The sequence below is a fragment of the Cygnus olor genome, chromosome Z, assembly GCF_009769625.2.
Source record: "Cygnus olor isolate bCygOlo1 chromosome Z, bCygOlo1.pri.v2, whole genome shotgun sequence".
NCBI classification, from domain to species: Eukaryota; Metazoa; Chordata; class Aves; order Anseriformes; family Anatidae; genus Cygnus; species Cygnus olor.
In genome coordinates, this window is record NC_049198.1 from 52,326,307 (window position 1) to 52,348,337 (window position 22,031).

The 22,031-nt window shown below is 43.6% G+C and overlaps 1 protein-coding gene across 1 annotated transcript in view; it reads right to left on the reverse strand.

The window, feature by feature from the left end:
* LOC121062149 (neuronal acetylcholine receptor subunit alpha-7-like) overlaps positions 1-22,031 on the reverse strand; it is a 59,314-nt gene that overhangs the window by 22,850 nt on the left and 14,433 nt on the right. The window contains exons 3-6 of the mRNA XM_040541812.1: positions 18,330-18,469; positions 5,235-5,279; positions 3,961-4,070; positions 894-973 (exon numbers count right to left, since the gene is read on the reverse strand). Coding sequence (XP_040397746.1) covers positions 894-973; positions 3,961-4,070; positions 5,235-5,279; positions 18,330-18,469 — 375 coding nt within the window. The remainder of the gene's footprint in view (positions 1-893; positions 974-3,960; positions 4,071-5,234; positions 5,280-18,329; positions 18,470-22,031) is intronic.

A 22,031-nucleotide genomic window follows, 5' to 3' on the forward strand; every position in this document is an offset into this window, starting at 1 on the left:
CAGACCATTGAGGAATGAAGAAGGCTCTGCTCTGGTGCATCCTGATTTAATTCCTGTCATCTGTTTCTCCCTGGAGAGCAACCATTCCCATGGTCTGCCGCAGAAAAAAACATAAAGTTCATAAAGATTTTTGTTTGTTTGTTTGTTTTTTCATTTGCTTGTTTGTTTTGTTTTGTGTGTTTTTAAAGAGGTCTCAGAGGTAGGGATCAGTTGGGGATCAGCCACCAGGGAAGACCCATTTGTTTCCTGGTGTCCCCTGTGGATGCGCTGGCATCAACAGGCCAGCAGCTGTGGCACAAGGTTTGGACTTTTCTTGCCCACCAAAGGGAGTGACTGCGGAGCTAGCCTGTGTGTCTTCTGGCAGGTCCTGGCTGCTCGGCCCTCTGGGCACAGAATCAGCAATACAGACAGAAAGCGGGATGTGTTCTGGGTCTGGCTGGCCAGCACTGGCCTCAGTTCAACTTTTCACCTGAATCTGGAGGTTCAGCCTCACGAGATGGACTTGGCTGCAGAAGGACTGCTGCTTCTGGGTGCCTCCTCTGGTCACAGCTCTTCTCACTCTTAGGAAAGAGCTAGTTGGTTGACATGAGAAACTTCCCTCTGTGGTAATGTGACCTGTGGTGCGTATCACCTTGCTTTGGGCAATACCTCAACTGGGCCTCTGAATGATCAAACTGTTCAGGAGAGAGACTTACTGATTTATGAAGTGGAAATATGCTACTAATAATGGACCTAATTTACTTCACTGGGTCTGTCTAATAATTAAATTACACAGCTTGCAAAATTTCTGCAGACTGCTTCTAAACACTTTGAATTCGTTTATGAAGGAAAACTGCTTGTAGTTATTCGAAGCTACACATTCACTTAAAACAAACAAACACACTGCATCCTACCTGGAGGAATATATTGGCAGGATCCAGAGTAATTCACCAGCACATTTGTGTGAAATGCTGCATCAAATCTTTCATCCGCACTATAACACGATATAAAGAAAACAAAAGAAAAGAAAGAAAATGTAGGCTGATGTTTGAGTTAAGATGTAGCAACTTCCTACAGAAAAAATAATCTTTTGTGAGAATTCAGTGCACAGAATCAAGGTCTGGCTTACACCTAAGTTAAGAGCACACACTTCATTAGTATCTTGCCTTCTGATAGACATTATTGGCCTGCTCCCAGACATGCTGGTGACTTTCTTAAAGTCCTCAGAGAATCAGAGAATCATATCATAGAATGGTTTGGGTTGGAAGGGACCTAAAAGAGCATCCAGTTCCAACCCCCTGCCATGGGCAGGGACACCTCCCACCAGACCAGGTTGCCCAAAGCCCCATCCAGCCTGGCCTTGAACACTTCCAGGGATGGGGCATCCACAGCTTCTCTGGGCAACCTGTGCCAGTGCCTCACCACCCTCTGGATAAAGAATTTCCTCCTAACCTCTAATGTAAATCTCCCCTCTTTTAGTTTAAAACCATTCCCCGTTTTCCTATCATTATCTACCCAAGCAAAAAGATGCTCTCCATCTTTTTTAATAAATCCCCTTTGAGTAGTGAAAAGCTGCAATGAGGTCTCCCCAAAGACTTTTCTTCTTCAGTCTCAACACCGGATGTCACAGGGCAAAGGCAGAAGGGAAAGGAGCAGAAGTATCATAGTTTTTGACGTTTCTAAGTGGTTTTCAAAGACTGGACTGTAGGCAGGATGATTTTTTTTTTTTTTTTTCTGGGGCTGCTGTCAGAATCAGGCAGCTCATGGTGTAAATCAAGTTATTTTTTACCTATATATCTGTTGTGAGAGAAAAGGTTTCCTGAGGCTATAATTCTGCAGTCTCTTAGGATACATGGGGGCCAAAGGTTTGCTTCAGGCAATGGAAGAAGACACTGGAGAGAAGCTGTTTCAGATCTGGGGTTCATAGGACAGTACTGATTGAGACTGTAAGAGCAGAAACCATGCAAAAGGGACCAAGAAAAGAGAATTTATTTAAGATTCCAGCAGTTCTGAGAAAAAGAAGGGAATAGTGAATATCACTAAGAAAGGAATTGGGAATATCACATTCTATGATAGCGTGCTGAGCAAAGGCGAGCATTCTCCAAGGGAGCAGGCATGGGGACCTGCTCCAGGTTAAATACAGAAGGTTCCCCGTGCTGGTGCTACAAACCCTTGCCTGTCATGGCTACGTGCAGGTCTTTGTTGCATGACTCCACCATCTTACACACCCTGTCATACAACCAAACAAGTAAAATTCACATCCCCCGTTCCTCTTATGACCTGCTCTCTGTTCTGGTCTGAGGAGTCCTCAGGCAAGACATGCTGGAGGAGACTACATACAGGACACACAGACAGCCTACTCTGATGGGAAAAAGTAAATCACAGTGTCTGCTGCTTCAGGATCCTCTGCATCGGGGCTTGGAAATCAAGGCATGAGCATTGAAAACATGGGAGCAAGATCATATGCCTCAGGATAAGATTAATGAAACAGAACAAACCAATGGGGATGAAATTGAAAAGACCAAGGTGCAGGACAAGTGATGACATAAAAAAGGCTTTCATTAATAGAAGAAAACAAGGAAAAGTCAAACAGGACAAGTCAGACAGGATAGACCCACTGCTTGCTGTGGTACAGAGAGCTGCAGTGTCCTGTACCCTCTGCACTTCACTCTTCACAAATTGTGGCTCACCCCAATTAATTCTCACACAGTGCCAGGAGTCCAGGGCAGGAGAGGGGAGGAATAGGTTAAAGAAGTGTAGATAAGAGAGATTCCAGTTGGCAGCACTGATGAAATTTACTCTCAAGTACTGAAGGGACTGGCCGAAATACCCTCTGAAGCATTAACAATTATCTGTGAGAGCTCAGGGAGAACAGGGAAGGGCTCAGTGAATTAGAGAAGATCAAACAGAATTCTGACTTTTTTTTTTCTTTTTTTTTTTTTTTTGTAAAAAGGTGAAATTACAGACACATCAGTCTAACTTCAAAGATAATGAGGTGAAAACAGCTGGCACAGATTTGTCAAGGGCCAACTGGATCAAATCAATCTAATTTTCTTACTGACTAAATGAATAAGAGGAGGTAGGAGATATATCTGAACTTCAGAAAGCCTTTTCCATGTCATGCTCTTATAAATAAACTAGAGTGATATGGACCATACTGTATGCTTCATTTTTGGTGACTGAAAATGAGTAGAGAGACTGTAAGTAGTAAAGCTGGAGTAAAGAATTATACTTTAAAAATTTCCAGGTCACTCCAAGTCTCCTTCAGATATAGTGGGGACTTGGAATGGAAAATGGATCTTGGTAGACAGTGAAAAAGAACAGAATGAAATTCAACCCAGATAATTAGAAAATATTTGCATAAAACTGACAGAAAAAGACAGATCAGTAAAAATCTAGCCAGACAGCAAGACTGGAGAACAAAATTAGTCCAAAAGTAAGATGTTAGAGCAAAAATAAAATCTCTCCATCCTGGAAAGAATTAAAGAAAAGTGTCTAGAGAACTTTCACTCCAACCAAAACTGCAGAAGTACTGTCCAGAGTACTGGACTCTCATGGAAAAGAAAAAAAATAATCTAGAGTGTTAAGAGGAGACAAGGAGTGACAAAAAGGAATTTAGAAAATGTGGGTGATGGGTAATGTGCAAAGAAACACAGATTGTTCAGTTCAGGCAGGAAGACTGTGGCAGTGGTAATTTTCTAGCACAGTTGTGTTAATTATGAGGAGAGTATGGATTGTTTGCTCTGCACATTCACTGGGATAAGGCAAATAAGACACCTGCAAAACAACAGCAAGATTTAAACTGGCTATTAGAAAAATCTGTTAGCTGTTGCTTGTTTTCTTTTTTTTTTTTTTTTTTTTTTAAAGTGTAGGAGAAGTCCTGGATGGAAAAAGCCCTGAAATATCAGTGAAGCAATGTTGTTTTCCATCACCTAGTGCTCTAGTGTTAGGCTCTCACTGGGTATTGCGCACCTTGCTTACCTGTTATACAGAAGAATGTCTGGTACCCAAATCTGGTCAGCTGGAAATCGTAAGTTCTGCACTCCTGGGTATTCGTACTGATCCCAAGACAAGTAAATATCAACCCAGTACTGTTGGAAAATACATACATTACATTATACAAGCTGGCAAAAGACTTTTAAGGTATCTGGAATATTTAGGGAACAGAATGGATGTTGTCAATAGCAATAGCAGTAGTATGATAGTATGGCTAAAAAGGTGTTACGTGTGCTATAACTGAAGACACCCTCTGCAAGTGACAAGATACACATAGGCTGTGCCCTGACAGTCCTGTAGTCCCGTGGGTTGGTTTGTGTTAGTTTTTCCAGTAGACTTAAACCCATTCTTTCTGCAAATAGCAGCAGGTAGCTGCAGAAGAAGCAGCCTGTTTAGTTGCACCCATTAACTTGACATAGTGTTCAGCTGCTTAAGTCAAAGCAGAATTAGCTCAATCATTCAAGTCTCCCGCAGGCTTTCCCCTGCAGAGCTGCATCTTTGTCGAGCACAAACCATTAAGGAGATCGGTTTATGATCCATAAGAATAGATCATATCTCTCACCATATGCCACCAGCAGCAGACGTGGTGGGACGCTCTCTCCACCGCAGCCCTAAGTGAAGATCAGTTTTGCTTATCCTGCATGGCCAGCACTGGTCACTGCTCAGCTGGAGAGGTTTGCAGGAAAGGGAGGAGGTGCATTTAGGGATGAGGTTGTTCAATTGGGAGGGAAGGCAGTGCTCCTAGGAAGCTGTCCCACCAATGAGCCTGGGCACTGCTGACAACAGTGCAGCACAGGACTGCACGTGGTCCTCTGCATTTGGGAGTGCGTGCTGGGGGGTTCTTGTACAAGCCATGAGAGCAGGGCACCCAGGTCTTACTGTGCCTTACTTCACCACAGGTCCTCATCTCTGCCCTTGGAGGGGCCCTGAGCCCCTTAAAGAGTCTCTCCTTCACTTGTGGTGGGAGTCTAGCTTTGGGCTCTCCATTGCAAGACCCCTATGCCCAGTGGTCTAACTATATAGGTTGGTATTACCTCCTGAAGCCAACAGGTCTGCCCAATAGATTAACTCAGTCTCCTTCTCTTTGTTTCAAATGCTAAAAGGAACATCAGAAAAATTTCAGAGGACTCAGAACATGCACTAATTTCACACTGCAGACAAATTAAAAGGCAGCAATCTTGCTTTCCAGGTAAGAAAATGCATCCAGTAGTTTGCTATTAGGAAGGGGGGGTTGTTCTTTATTGACACAGGTTACTCACCATCTGCAGCCAAGCGTTTGTGATCAACACCTGGTTCTTCTCATCCTTTGAATGAAAGGGGAAAGGAAAAAGGGAAAGGGAAGAGAAAAACAGATGAACCACAAATTACAGATAAATTACAAGTGGAAGAGTTCTTGTTCTGTTTCTTTGAAAACCCATGCTCTTGGGGTAAACAAGAACAAATGGTATGGAGTAGACTGTGAGCTCAGCACAGAACCACCCAGCTGCTTTGCATGGCTCAGACAATAATGGCTCTTTCTACCCTTTAAAACTACAGACCTCCTGAATTTATCATAACAAATCACTATCAAAAGTGAAAATAATAGACAACAGCTGTTATTTTGCTGGAGACAATTGAAGAGCTTACCAAATGCACAAGCTTTTCCTTTTGGCTAGCTGGGCAGAACAAGTTATTTCTAATACCATGAAGCATGTGGTAATTGGAGCAGGTTTATGTCTTCTCTGCTGCCACTGCAAAACCGTAGTGAAACGGCACTGGAAGCACTCTTCTTTTGGAGTCTGCAGAACCCCAGATCCACGTCCATGCTTTGCATAGCTTCAGATACTGCCACAGGTGTGCCCTGCACTTATGGGGAGCTAAGGCTGGGTACTCAGTGGTGCTGGCTCACTGTATGCACAGTCCTGTCCAGCTTGAACTGAGGTGGATCCTTAGGCTTGGGTTTGATGCTGTGCCTGGGGGCAGGTCTGACCAACGTAGCCACTTTCCAAGTAAATTACGTTCTTGGCCAAAAGGCATGCCAGAAGCCAGCACTTGTCCTCTCTGCTTCAGCTCAGATCTCTTGGAAGGAACAGCCATGGCCTGGCCAATGTGACTCACTTGTCCGCAGCAAAGTGGGAATGCTTTCAACCTGTCATACCCCATAGTGCATTGACTTGCCTACCCCTCCTACAGGTAAGTTAGTATAAAGTACAGCTTGGGCTCCTGAGACATGACTCTTCTTTAATTAGAGACAGTTTTTATGATTGATTGTGTTTTTTCCTATTCTACCATAGCCAAAGAGAAACATCAGACAGAACTCATGCAGAGACTAGAGCGATTAGCGATATTACAAGGAAGATGTGGAGATCTCTGAAGGAGAGCTAGATGTTTTATCATCAGACAAAGCTGCTGTGAAACTCTGCAGAAAACCCTGTGACTTCACTGCAGTGATCAAACCTCAGGGCCCAGCAGAGCAGCAAATACTCATGGACAGTATGCAGTAAGAGCAGACAGACAGAGAACTTCACCAAAATGCAAGATGATGTGTTGTCCTAGCAAATTTCTGAGGAGAAACACCCATTAGTCCTGGCTGTCACCTAATCAAGTTACTTCCCAGGCTCATGGTGACGACCACGTGGTGCCAGTGCTCTGGACTCCTGAGCTACCAATTAATGTGTCTGTGTGCGTGTGCACGCCCTACGAAGCATCTGTTCTGTAGTGTTTGGAGTGGGACACACTGCAATTGCAGACTGCTCCAGCAGGCATTAAAACCCTACAGAGCATTCCCTGATCATGTTCTTAATGTTGAAGATAAGTGAGCGTGTGTCTGTCATAGTTCTCCATGCAAAATTGTCTGTCACACCACTGCCTCTCCTGCTCCCCTCAAGTCCATGCCACTTGTACTTTTCATTGGCAGTCAGCATCCAAAAATGCTTGGTCTCCAAAATTACAAGGTAAACCACAGTTCTGAAGTAGCCTGGGCTTTTTGGTTAGCCCTGATCCATAATTACACTTACTGGTTAACATAGGTAGTGAAAACAGAACTGCCTTAATCACTTTGGAAAAAATACCAGTCTGCTCATTTTACCTCATGGGGAAAGTGAGGAAAGTACCTTACACTTTTTGTTGGCTACCCGAAAGCCACAGTGGGATGCAGTAAAGGGTAGTGTGGATCTGGAAGGCCTGTAAGTTTACTCCATGTGGAGATGTCTCTGCTCAGGAGCCTTTAACTCTTGACAAGCAAACTTCCTTTCACTTGACCTAGTAAGTTTATTCTCAATAAACTCCATGATTGCAAAGAAAAACACCTAGGGCGGACCTCTGTACTTCACAGAACTGCCTGTGGCGCTTAGCTGCTCGCCCTTTATGAGGTCCTTATTCAGAGTGAGGTGCTAATGACCTTGGCAATCAGCTTTGTCTTCAAGCAATTCATCAGCCACCGCACAGCATGTGGATATTTCATGTAGCATTAAACACATTACCGTGGGTACAATTTGCCTCCTTGTCACAAGGCCACAGTGTTCACCGTGTTTGTTCTGCTTCTCAGTTTTGTTTTGCAGTCAAAGTTGAACTTTTCTATTAGAGTTGTCACACATTCATCTGGAGCGTAAGCACGCCCTGCATGGTCTTCCTGCCTTGCTTTTTGATAACCACCGTCAGAGAGAGCACAAAGTCTAACCAGAGCTTTGGGCTGCTTATGACTCGTTCAGCCTTGGGGGAAAAAATGTCACTTCGGGCTCTTTTCATGGCCATTCAGAGTCTGTCTATTCTCATCCTCGCCTCCAGGCTGCTAAGCTTTCAAAGGCTTTATAGACAGCAAATGCTATTTCCGTATTTAGCACTGATCAAAAGAAGCAACCTGATGGGTCCTTCTTATCACAGGATGGAACAGAAAGTTTTCTAAACAAGGATCTGAGTTTGGAAAAAAAAAAAAAAAGAAAAAACAAAAGCCTGTTCTGGGGAGCAGAGGAGGACAATCGCCTCCCTCCACCTGCTGGCCACCCCTCTGTTGATGCAGCCCAGGATGCAGTTGGCCTTCTGGGCTGCAAGCACACACTGCTGGCTCAGGTTGAGATTTTCATCCACCAGCACCCCCAAGTCCTTCTCTGCAGGGCTGCTCTCGATGAGCTCTTCTCCCAGTCTGTCCTCATGTCTGGGATTGCCCTGACCCAGGTGCAGTACCTTGCACTTGGACTTGTTGAACCTCATTAGGTTCACATGGGCCCACTTCTCCAGCTTGTCCAGGTCCCTTTGGATGGCATCCCTCAGAAGACCCCTCCTCAGAAGGACCCCAAGGAGCCAGGCTTTCCAAGAATGCATCCTGAGGCTGCCCAGGAGGTGAGGGCTGTGGAAGTCTGGAAGTCTGAATCTATCATATCATGTTAGTGCAAGGGGCTTTTAAGGCCTGAGATATTTATGGAGCTTTCCATCTTTGCAAGTTTGTTGTTTTACTGGGCTGTGCAGCTTTGTAACCTGTAAGGAAATAGTTTGGCCTTTGGAGTGGGCTGGTTGCCTGGCCTTTCCAGAGCTCAGGAGGGATCAGGAAATATGGACAGAAGTCATCGCTGAGATACCTGGGCATAGGAGGGACCATATTTGTCTGCTACAAAGGTACTTACAGGTAACCAAGAGTATGTATGCCTTACCTAGTCCCAGGAGGTCAATGGCAGGCACTGTTTTGCCTAGATGAAATACAATTCTCCCACTTTGGAAGCACTGGAAACAGTTCCCTCATTGCATGTTGTGGATTTGTGCAGAGGGATCAGTTGTGAAGGTGCCTTTCCTTCAGGAGAAAGCTTGAATAACCCAGCCCTTTGCTTTGCCTGTGCATGGTCTATACCTCGCTTGGCACTGTCAGCCCTGGGAATGACCTTCCCTCTGCTTTTCACTCTCAGCTCTCCCTATAGCAAAGCAACCAAAGCAGCCCAGCCAAGATCCCATGTGAGACTGGAGAAGACAAGCACCCAGAGATGCTTTTTCAGCACTCCTCAGGCTGTTCCCCTGGGCTGCAAATGTTCAGCTCAAACAAATCAGTTTGCTTCTGGTTATTTAAAAATGCTGGGAAAGCTATTTCTGTGGTCAGTAGCCAGTGCAACAGTTGCCCTCTAAATCCTTTATTTCTTTATCTGGGTCACATTCTCCCCTTTCTATCTTCAGACTCACCCCAGTTAATCCTCTCTCTTGGACATCTGATTATTCCTTTAGCCTTTGACCCATTGATGTTTCCTCCAGTTCACGTGCTAGGACATGTGTGAGTTTTATTTTTATTTATTTATTTTTCCCTGCTGCCAACTCAAAGCTCACAATATGCGTAGGTCTGCCTTTCTTTTGCACCAATGCCTATCAGTAGACTCCCTTGCCAGGCCAACATCCAGGCAAACTATGCCTGCCTTCAACTACATAATTATATGGGTCATTACACCTGGATGGAAAAATCCAAAGGCCTTCCTGGTTTAGTAGCCACATCCTATGGTGATGTGTCACCTCTGTAACGAGGCATTTACTAACAGGTGACTGACTGACCTCATTAATCTTTGCACTTTTGCAGAGGGAGTTAATTCTGCCATTGATTTATCACAAGATACTGAGCAGAAAAGTCCTAAATTGCACAGGTAACTCTTAGCAGTGACCAAAGGCCATATGGGGCTACTTTGGTTAATTTCTTTTCTTTTTTTTTTAATGCTGCTTTTGTGTCTGAATATGTAGGAGGGTAATGGTCAAGAGAGAACACCATTGACCTTGAGACTCAGCTTTGTTAGCAGAGGCATCATTCTCCACACTGGATTTTGATCAAGAGAATCAAAAGGAAACAGTAAAGCTTTCAAATGCTCTTAGGCTCTCTCTATGTCTGCAGCAGGCAGTCCTTTCCACTGCCGAAAAACGCTACTACCCACTACCTTGGGATGATTAAGTAAAAGAGCTTTAATGCATTGTATGAATGAAGCCCCACAAAACCAGACAGCTTGGGGAAAGCCTGGGTTGCCCTGGCAACAGTCATTAAGCATAGCTGGAGAGCCTTTATACTTTTTTTCAGTGTTTGTTAACTATAAGTACTCGTACATCTACAATTTGCCTTCTGAAAGAGCATTTAAAACGTTGGAATGAACGTTGCCATAGTAACATCAAAATTGAGGAGATAACTGATGTTTAAGTACTTCATCTCCGTACTTTCAAGAAGGCACTTTCAAGAGGAAATGGGAATGGGGTGATATCCTGGGGTCAAGAGGAAGGGATAATGAGGGACACAAATATACACTGGAACAACAAAGATGAACAAGCATCTACTGATGTCTGCTGAGCATTTCTGTGCACATCAAGATGGAGACATGGTGAAGTTTGTCAAGCCAAAGATATAGTTAAGAGCTCATAGCTGAATATCCACTCCCTCATGCTTTTCTCATTTTACCACCTTGGGCCTTTACTCCTATGTACAGTTAAAGGTGTTTTCTTTAACACCCATGGGATGCAGACTTAGTCTCACACCTTTCATAATGCATGGCATTCAACGACAGACTGTGGCTGTAGGTGCCTCGCTGGTGAATATCTTTAATTTTTTGCTGCAATGCAGCCACTCACCAGTGCCTGAAGACTTGGACTTCTGGGAAGAGTGCCATATTAGAGACTCCAGAGCTGGTTTGATGGCCATTTGGCCTCAAGCCCTTCAGCAGAGACCTGCACATTCAAGGTACTCCATCCCCACACTGTGGCAGGGTGCTGGGAAGAGTGAGGGTTCCTGCTTTGTCCTGCCACTTCACAGACATTTCCCTGGGAAGCCCCAGGAGCTGGGACAACAGGCCTCACGTGGCTTTCCAGCACAGGGCTGCTCTCTCATGACTGCTTGGATGAACTGACATGCCTGCCCAGTTCCTGAGGGAAAGGATGTTATGTCACAGCCTAAAATCAGCCAGCCCTCCGCTGAAATACCAAGCCATCCACACACAGCATGTAGGTGGTTTGTGTAATCTCCAGGGTGGGTTCCTCATCCTGAAATAGCCCTCTGTGTGTTTTGTGCACAGTTGGCAGGTGTTTTGATAAACAGGACTCGACAAAAATAATGTTATTCCAGCGTATTCATTATTCATTGCCTTTTTCAGAATTTGAAATCACAGGAAAAGCAGTGGGAGGGGGGCAGAGAAAGGTCACAAACAGGCCAGCCCTGAGAACTCACCAAAGTCTCACTCCCAGGACACCTGCAAGGGTGCCTTTGCATTTCCTCCTCTATCTACATGCTGTCGTGACGGGACGTAAGTCTGTTCTGAAACACAAGCAAGCACTTAAAACCTTTTGTGAGGGATGGGAAACAGGGGAAGAGGATTTTACTTAAGAACTGAAGTGACTCTCAGGAGTTACGCTCAAGGATACAGCACTAAGATACTAACCTTCCAAACACTAACAAACTAAGAAATGGACAAGGACACGCTGACAGCTTTGGTTTAAATGCTTTATTGCAACTTGTGGATTTAGAAACGTGACCATTTGCAGTACCCCTGTCCTGTGCCAGTTTCCACAGCCCCTGGGCAATGGTGAGGCATGGCCAGAAGTCTGATTTGTGAGGACTCTGCTACCTTTACCGGAGGAAAGTGTCATGCATTTCAAGCAGTTGAGTGCTTCTCCAAAGGACAAGTTTCTTTCCCTGCCACTGCTACCAGGCTCCTGAGTGATAATCAGGCAAATCTCACCTTAAATAATTTTTGCTCCTTTGCACCTTGTCGAGCTGAAGTAAAAAATGATAGGGACTCCTAAGAATCCTAGATGACTCAAATAAGATTAAGGAGTATCCATGGGTTCAAAATCTAAATTCACCTGTCCTCAAATGGGATAGTACAGGCCTTTTTGCTACACAGGCAGAAGACTGGGTAGTTATTGTGAAATGCCCAATCTGGATCAACATCACAGGAAAAATAAAAATAAAAATAAAATAAAATAAAATAAAATAAAATAATATAAAATAAAATAATATAAAATAAAATAAAATAAAAATCAGTGTATTTCTTGTTAAAACCACAGCCACCAAGCACAGCTTGGAGACCCATGCCGAATAACAGAGAGCAAACAAGCTGTTGGATTGCTTCTTACTAGGTGAACCCCATCCACTCCTTACCCTGAGCCATGCAGAAGCCAATGAAGAAAAGCTTTAGGTTAAGAGGCGGGTAATTAAGACTTCGTGACAATGGTTAATGCAAGTGTGTGGGCAAAGATGTATCAGACAGGAAGCCATAATTCCCATGGTGCCTGACTTCATTGTGCTAGCAAACTCAAGCGTTGCGTGTTTAATTGGCTTAGTAAGACTGACATTTTGATAATACCTGACACTTATAAGGAAGCCAAAATACTAATTCATGACTCAATTAGCCCTGCCATTCCCACTGTTGAAGCTTCAACCATGCTAATGAAGAGGCCAATTTATTTAATTTTTCTTCCCAGAGTTCAAAATTGGTCACAGTAAGTGAGCTTTATGACCAGGAGAGAGTTGTTGGGATTTAACTTTAATGAATCTATTGATCTATCAACCTTTCCATAATTTTCTGCTTGGAATTTTAATGACTACTTTTCATGATCACTAATTACTGATTTTCAGCTTTTATAATGATGTCCACTCTGATTTCCTTCTCAGTTACACAGTTTTGAATCAGTCTTACTGCACTGGTCTCCATGAATTTGCTCTTGCAAGATGAGAATGCAGTTTTTGGTGGAGAAAAATCTTTCTAGAAGGAGATGGGTTTTTGGAGGGTAGGGCTGTACAAGGAGAAATGGAGCAGATATAGCTCACAAAGACTATGTAGGAAGCCCAAAGATAAATAATAAATGCAAAGACTTGAATAGGGAACAATAACAAAAATAAAAATATTTAAATGCAGAAGAACTGAAAGGCTGAAAGAGTTTTTCTTCCTACCTTTTTTCAATGTTTTGTAAATAAATAAAATACAAAATATCTGCTTAATAAATATTTCCTTATGGTATCTCTTTCTTTTATATACTCTGTGTTTCAATCTTGAGTAGTCAAGCTTACACTTTTCAAGTTATCTATTCTGAAAAGATTTGTACAGGATGTACTATCAGGATTACGGTTTAATCTAGTGAATACTGATGCTATATTGGGAATAATATGTGAATGGGTGCTTATGTGTTTGACGTATTTATATTTATTTCATTGAATCATTTGTGAATTGACCTGGGTTTGCTGTGCAGATATGTGGACACATGGCAGTGCCAGGAGGTAGGGTGGGAGGGAATGACTTAGCCACTATAAAGTAAATTTAGGAATGGAGAGGAGAATTAGAGCTAGAAAGATAATATTTGAATTTTCTGATTGTTTGGTTCACTTGCAGAACCAGTGTGCCGGGCTGCCACCCTGCTCAGCACCGCTGGCAGGACCAGCACCACCACCAGCAACACCAGCAACACCAGTACCACCAGCAGCTCTTGTCCTCAGCCAACTTTGGAAAAGGGGAAAACAGCACCTTCACCGCGTTAATGTTTTCAGGAGGGAATAAACACATTTTCAGATTAGAAAGCAGAGCTTCTTTCATAAATCATCCGAGTTTACAGCTTATGAAACACAAGCACTTAAAAACAAGGGGATGACTGCTAAAGACGTTCAGATCTGACAGAGGGTTTGCAAGTACACTGCCACTAGGAGGTCTGCTTCAGATAGCAGGTGCCACACAGCTGGCCTTCATCATCTTCCTCCTGCCTTTTTACCTTCACCTTGTGGCACGGTCTACTTACGGGCAGCCTTGCACTTCAGCAATTTTCAGGTGAATGCAGCAAGCACCAGCAAAGAGTTCATCCTATACCAGCTCTTGGGGGCAGAATTTGAGGGTCCTGCTAACTGAGGAACAGATCACCGAGGAACTGAGCCAGCAGTTGAGGACATCCTTCCTATAAAAGCTGTCTGCAAGGTAAAATTGTTATCCCACCAAGCACTTCCTTAAAAAAAATAAAAAAATAAAAAAATAAATAAAAAAATAAAGACTTTTTGGGGCTGCAATCAGATTTAGAGTGAAAACAACGTGAACTAAATCTTGAATCTGGAAGTCTGATAAGTTTCTGGTAGATAAAGCTAAAACTGCTGTGTTGCCAAGCTAGCACACTGCTTATAGCAGTAATAAATGCATCTGAGTACTCAGGGAAAACATGCACATATTTTCACCATAATTTCCCTGCCCAGCAACGCACTATATGCACAGTTCCAGTTTTCAGGATACAAACTGCATATTGGCTCTTTACTGCCCCATTAAACTCTTCTGTGATCTTGTCTTGCTACTTTACACACCAATCAAGAGCTTTGAGAAGCACCCAAATCTGCAGTTTAAGTGGGATTGTTTGCAAGCATGTGATCCGGTTTGGGATGATCCTGCAATCTGTAGAATGGACAATCATTCTACACACTGTTCAATCAAATCAAAACATCTTACAGTAAATTTTCCATATATAATGTTTGTTTGGGGTTTATAGCTACAGCAAAATGATGGATTTTTTCGCTTCCAGAAGTTGCTCTTGGGTGGCAAGATTGGTTTTAATATTTTTGTTCCTTCCTAGTGGGGGCTTGCAATCCCTTTTTCTTATTATTTTTCTTATTGTACTTCCTCTGAAACAGGAGGCTATTGCCACAAAAGCAGTAACAAGACTGTGGTGTTACAAACTTGGGCAGCCTTGCTACTCCTGGTGTGGTTTTCTGGATCAATAGCAACTGGAAGAGTGAACACAGAGGAGAAAAGCACTACAGGACTTTGCCACACACGGGGAGCTGTGCAGCCAGACCTTCAGGGTGGCTCTGCAGAAGACGACAATGTCAGAGACAGAGTGATGGCAGGGCCCGCCCTTCCTTCTTGCATGAGGCTAATGAGCGTGCTTAGCAGTGTGTAGCCTCTGAAAGGAAACAATGCACTTACTGGAAACCTCAGAGCTGTGTTTGCTTTTAGAAAGGACTTTTGAGTCATTTATTACTTCTGCAGCTTTATGCCACCTTGCAGCACTCTTCTTAGAATGTGGCTCTTTAAATCACTTTTTTTATTAAGTCTGTGAGAATTGCTGCAGTTTTAGTCATGATACACTTCTATTGGTTGTCTGTCTGGTTTCTTTTTCTCTTTATACATTTAACCTCACAGTTTGGAGAAACATGTGGCCTAGAAAGCTAATCAAACAAGGTTTTCCTGTGGACAACCAAAAGCAGTGTGTCTATTGTTGCAGTGGCATTGATGCACTGACCCAGAGATAACGATAAATAGTATCATTAGCAGAAGGAAAGCTAAAAAAAAATACTGCATTTTTTTAAAATGTCTCACCAGGGCTTCATCATAAAGGATGTAGACCCCCTCAGGTAAGGTCTCCTGCAGATGCCAGCAGGAGCAATCAAAACCACTATTCACGATGACAAATATTTTCTACTTAGCAGGCTCCTATCACAGTGAGCCAAAGGGAAAATGCCAGCACTTCCTTTGCTGTGAAAATGCCTTATTTCTTAATTTGTCTAGCCTGGCTGACAAGCTGGGCTTTTAGGCAAATTAAGAAGAGGAATCTCATTCCAGGTACTCTTGGATGTGCTGTACACTTGCTTGGGCTGTCAGGGTCTGCCTGTGCTCCTGGGAGAGTTCACCACTCAATTTCCCCACTGGTTGTGCCAGGGAAGTGCCCAGCTCCTCTGGGAAAGAGTGTGGGACAGGCCCCAGGCAAAAGTGACCCCAGGATGTTGTCCTTATACATTTAGGACATGGCAATTTAAACTGAGTCCTGATGCTAAACAGGGAGTGCAACAGCTCCCCTTCCTACTCATTCATTTCCTGGATGTGAGAGGTCTGGCTTGGCTGTAGATGTGAATTAAGACCACTTTGGAAAAATCCTAACCCTAATGACAGGATGTTCTCCAAATCATGCATTTGTCTACTGGTCTATTTGTTGTCTATTCGTACAACTGTGAAAAGCAAAGAACATGTTCTTCAAGGCTTTGAGTATGGCAACTGGCTTTGGGCTTTGAGTGTTAAAAAAAAAAAAAAAAAAAAGGTAAATAAATGTTGGTGGCTGCAGAAAATTCAGTCCAAGCGAGTCATGCTATGAAATTCTCTGAATGGATGAGAGAAGAGAAGGTGATACTTTAAGTCATCACTATTTGGCAAACTACAGGGATCTCAGAGCTGTCTTTCCTCTCTGCATAGCAAATTGTCATCAATGCTGTTCTTAGAAGCCTGGCTGCAAAAGATGAATTTAGATTTGATTGTATTACTGTACAGTTTGTGTAGGGAACAGACTTCAGGAGGCAATCCCTGTAAACATGTGGTAGATATGATGCCAGGCCTTGGCAAGGGTGAAGAGTGAATTTTTGTACCAGTGACACGCCCTTACTCCTTCCATGCAAATATAAAACATGGAACTTTATCTCTTCTTCTTTACATTGCTTTCTCTCATATGGAAACCAGTCTCGTGCACACTACCTCGACTGTGGTGACAGTACTCCACTGGCACTGTCCCTGGCACGGAGTCTTCATACAGGCTGCTACTGTATGGTGTGAATGAAGAAATTTTAGCCCCTCTACAAAGGATTTTCTGTTCTTCCCTGAGGGAGACAGGCACCTTTTTTACATTGTGTAAGATACACATTTCGGGTCAGTACAGATGTTTTTTGAAAACACCATTACTGAAGGTTGCAAGACCATGAGCCTAGGACAAGTCAATAATGCTCTGAGCTTAGCTTCTAGTATCTGTAGTGTGTGCTGAGACAGAGGGAAGCAAAGCTGTGTTTATATGTAGGCATGACCATTTAGATGACCTCTTTCTTATTGCAGAACACCAAAAAGAAACAGAGGAATTAAATGTGTTGCAATGGACATATACATAAGGTAGATAGAGCACTTAAAGAAATGTCTGCTGAAAAGATATATTTCACTTGCAAATGTGAAACCCAGCTGAAAAAAGGTTTTATGTAACTCTTCCCTCCTCCTGACTGAGTGACTTTGAAAATGTACAGTCACAGCCGGAAGGCTAAAAAGTCCTCTCTTCTACCCTCAACCTTCAAATTACTGCATGAAATACCAGCGGAAAAAGAAGGTTTGAAGCAAGATCTTTGGAGCTAAGATTCCTCTGCTAAACCTGGAACTGCTCGCTGAAATTTACTTGAAAGTAGCTGGAGGATTTCTCTGCTCTTTCGTTCATGAAGAGGACTGTGAGCTCCTGCTGTGAATGAGTGACTTCAGCTAAGGGTACTGATCTCCTCTCCCAGCTCAGTGCAGTCACTAATGTGTCAAAGGAGAAAGCTGCTTATCCTGCCTGAGTGGTTGCTGCCTGCCCTGGGGGAACCACAACTGGCTGGTCCTGCCACTGGTGCTGCACTGTGCTGGGGGGCTAGGCCTCCAGGGGCTCACTTGTCCCTCCAGAAGGAGCACATGGTGCACCACACATTTCCACAAAAATTATGGGTACTATAAGAACTTTAAATATTTGAGACCTCTATCAAATTAGTCTGCAGTTACACCAATGTTTGCAAGTTTCTCTCTCTCCTCTTCATTCCCTCCTCACAATCACAGTGTGTTGGAAACCAGCCCATACTACTGGAAATAGTAGGATGAAGGGAGAAGCACTGATGTGTTCAGCTGTTTGTTGCACTGACCTAAGTGAAGGCGGTCAACAATTTTTTCTTGTCTGTTTTTTTTTTTGTTTGTTTGTTTGTTTGTTTTCCATGCACGTGAAAGAAATTCTCCCCATACAGCATAGCTTATCATAGAGAATCATCCTCGGGATGAAAAAGAGATTCAGGTTTAGATTATAGTATTAAAATATTCCATGGCTCAAATCTCCAGTTCTGGAAAAGTATGTTGTGGAGAGATTGGTAAAGACAATTAGAGTGCTGTGCCTCCAGGTTTTGTTTTTATGTATATCTAACCTCGTCTCAAGACAGGCTCCTTCAACTGTCTGGTAAAGACGTGGTTGGAGAAGAGGTCAACACCATTATAATGTCTAAAGAAAAAGTGTAAATGCAGTGATGCTAGCTCTTAATGCTTCACATTCTCTTCAGTTATTGCATCCTGCATGACACTGAGAAGAAGAAATCATTAATAATTTGTAGTGACACATAGCTTCTGAACTATTTAATTATTTTTTTCTGTTTAAAACAGAATTATTTTCTCTGTTTAAAACAAATGGAAAAACTACGTAATCTTGCAGCTCATATTGTATCAGAGATGACTGTGATTCTAGAATGACATTCACTCTTTCAAAGTGTAAAAGCATGTACTCAAGCATTTTTTGAGGGTGCTCATCCAAAGACAGTACGCTTTCATCTCTGATAGCCTGATTAAGAGGAAATGTGTGGTACCTACATGAGAGATAAGATTAGTTATGCTGAACGAGTGCCGTAGAGAACAGAGCAGCCAGTGACTTACCACGTCGATTATCTGCAGCAAAGAAAGCTGAAGCTCAACTACAAGGGGCTGGGAGTCGTTCATGACCGGTCGCTCAAGACGATTGTAGTTTCTCAGCAGCTCTCTGTACAAGCGCCTCTGGCTTTCACCCTGCAGAGAGACTAGGGGAAAAGAAAGAAGGCAGCTGTCACTGAGGCTGGTCCCATTGTCCTCATCGGTTGTCTGTTTAGCTGAAAAATCCCTCTTAATATGTTGGTAATTTGAAAGCAGTTTTCCAAAAACTAACTTCCCCCAAACTCTGCATGTAGGTGTGACAGACACAGTTTTTCTACATATGTGACTGATGAGCTCCTAAAGAAAAAGAAAAGAAAAAGAAAAAAAAAAAAGGAAAAAAAAAAGACTATTAACACTTTAACTGGTTACTAACACTCAGAAACTACCAAACTGCCTTTTGGACTCAGAGTAAAAGTTCCCCACTGCTCGGCCCCCTCCTGATGATGATCAGGACTCCAGAAGTGCCAGACAGCTTGCTGGAAGGCAGTCAGAGCACTTTCATTTGCTTGTGCTTATTCCCTAGAGACGGGCTGCTGTGTGCCAGTGCTGGTATTACTTGGACACATTGGGTGTTTACTCAGCATGAGTAACAGGTAGCCTCATAACTCAGGGCTGATGCATCAGCCCTTCTCTGAGTGTGCTCAGGAAGCAGGAAAAAGCCTTCTAAATACCCTCCTTGGTTTCGTGTGGAAGCCTGTACAGGCTTTGGGTTGACATTTTTCCTTCAGATGGCAGCACGCTTTGCTGGCACCAAATGAGGTGGTGGTTTGAAGGCCAGAATGTTTGGCAGGTATGTGTAACAGTGAAACTGAGCTCATGGTGTCAGATGCTTAACTTGTTTTCCTGGGGGAATGGTCCCAACACAGTGGCTGCCACGCAGACACAAAAGCTTGTGAAAGACTAGCAGGACTTCTGTCTGTGCTTAAACTGAACCATGCTCCTGTGTCCTGTCACCCTGGCTTTGTGATGGGCATGGAGCACGTTCGTGTACCTGGTGTTGCAGTGTTTCCAGGCCACAGCAAGCATGGTTGAGGCCCTGCAGCAGTGATTTCCCCAGTTTCTTCCTATGGTAACGCCAGCACCTCACTGGGATTTGCTGCCCAGGAGCTTGGGTCCCCTAGGACCATGCAGGTGTTGGTGCTCTGCCCGGTGGCAGCCTGAGCTCGACCCAGAGTGGCATCAAACAGAGCGTGGGCCACGGGCTGCAGGTTCCCTCAGGCCAAACCAGTCCTGTCTACACCAGTGCACAACCCCTACGCTGTAGAAATGCAACGCCTGGCAGGGAATCTCCACACTAAATTGTTATTACTTGGGGCTGAGGCATTTTTAATCCACTGCAGCTCCTGCTCTGTGTGACTCTTTTTAACTCTTGGGCAGAGGTCTTCACACTGAGACCAGGAATCCTCTCACAGTGGTTGTGATGAACACCTTTTTGACAGTCCAAGCAAACTCTAACAACTAATTCTCCTTTCCCCAGCATTTTACTGTACTCAGCAAGCCCTGCAAGCCTGGAACAGGTATCTCCAACACAGCAGCCATGACTTTTAAAGCTGATAATGTTGCTCAGTTAAAAAATCTGTTTAATTCATGTTTGTTTCCATTTTCCTGATGCTGAGGGGAGTTTTGTGGCTTACCAGTATGGCAGTGCCTCGTGAACAAGGAGAAAGAGTATTTTTGTTTATTTTGGTGAGTTACACTGACTCATCATCTTCATGGACCCTCTCTTCTCTTGAATAAAACATAGCATGTTCATGGGGGTCCAGGGGAGCAGATGCTGTAGGGCTGCTCCAGTAGCCCTTGCTGAGACGCTGGACACTATGCTTTATCATTTGCAATGACAAGCTCTGGCCACAGTTTCTCAATTCAACAGCTTAAGCAAGCTTCATTGCAAGTCAGTGATTAAAGTTCTCTTAATATATTGATTTCCAGTGCCTCAGCAGGCCCCAATTCCCTTTTAAGATTCTTCTGTGGGAAGGAAACCAGTGAAAATCACAAGACATTGTTCTACGCAAAGAGGCTCTGTGTTTTCAGCAAATCTGCTGTCCTTTGACTCACCTAACACACTCCGCCTGCTCCCCTCTCCTGTTCCTGTGCTTTAGGGAAGGAATGACTGCCTGCACTGTTGCCCTCATTCTGAGTGCTTATGTAATGGTTGCCTTTAACATCCCTTTTAAACTGTCTACCTCAGCTTTTTGCAGCAGAGAAGTGCCCTTCACCAGGCTCGGGAAGTTGGCTGGGCTGCAGGAGTGCCCTGGTACCATCACTGTCATGGTGCATTAACACAGTTCACCGAGGGAGGTCTGACTTGGAGAGATCTCAGCACAACCCTTTGCGGTTTGCTCCATGAAAATGTCTTTGTACTGTGAGCTGAAGTAACCCAGCAGTGCACTTTTCATACCTGGTTTTTCACCCGATCTTCAACTCTCCCCTCTGCAATGGGGTCCTACTGCTTTGCAACCTCTTGTATCCAAAGTTGTTAACATAACCTTAGCTGATCTATACTTAGCCTGCTGAGTCAGCAAGAGTAGCCTCATGTTTGTGTGCTGTCTGGTTATGTTGACAAAATTACACAGATTCAGAAGCAGAAGAGCTTTTGGGTTCTCTCGGCATGTTATCTTGGCGGCTATTGGTATCACAAAGAACTGGTAAGTCTAATCAAACCACCTTCTCTCTGCTATATTTTGGAGAAGAAACTGAGCAGGCTGAGAAGTCAGACTTGTGTTTTCATATATTTTTTCTTTAAATTGTAATTTTCAAATACTGAATGTTTCCTACTCCAGAGAGATTGCTGCTTTTTTTCCCTCTGATGCTTGTGCTAATGCATTGTGACACTACAAATCTGAGTGCTAAATGGAGTGTTTTCTGGAGATGGGGAAATCTGCATCTCTCAGGAATAATGGTAGAATAAGCTTTACCATTGCCTACCCCTCAGCTGCAGAAATCTCGCCAAAAGCAGTGTCACTGTGAGCTCACTGGTCCCTAACACAAAGTTTCATCTTTTAAACTAGGCTGGAAGTTGAGCGTCAAAACTTCAGGTTACAAGGTCAGTCTCCCAAATGCCAGACTTGCTTGGCTATGTATGTTACAGGGAAAGTACAAGCAATGGTCATTAAGGATGATGCTTGCTAGATGCAACAACTTTGAATAAAAGAGAGCTTTGTGTGTCACACTGCCTCAGCCAGTGTCCCCCGTGTTGCTGAATTATCTTTGAAGTAGTAGCAAAACATGCTGTCTTCACTAAAATTTGAGGGAAGCATGCCCAGCGGATGATGTTTATCTTGAACTTAGCAAGGCTTTTGACACTATTTCTCAGATCATCCTCAGAGACAAGCAGATGCTTTTCAGGCTAGATAAGTGAACAGTGAGGTGGACTGTCAGGTTCAGAGGGCTGTAATCAGCAACATGAAGTCCAGCTGAAGGCCAGTCAGCATCAGAGTACCCCAGGGTTGGATACTAGGGATACTAGCTAGTTAACATCATTGATGTTAATGTCTGCACACTCAGCGAGTTTCCAGGTGACACAAAACTGAATGGCTGATGCACTACATATTTGTGCTGCCTTTCACAGGGACAGATTAGAGAACTGGCTGACAGAAACTTCAGAAACTTCATGAAGTTCAGTTAAAGGAGGTGCAAAGTTCTGCATCTGCAGATGAACAACCTCAGGCT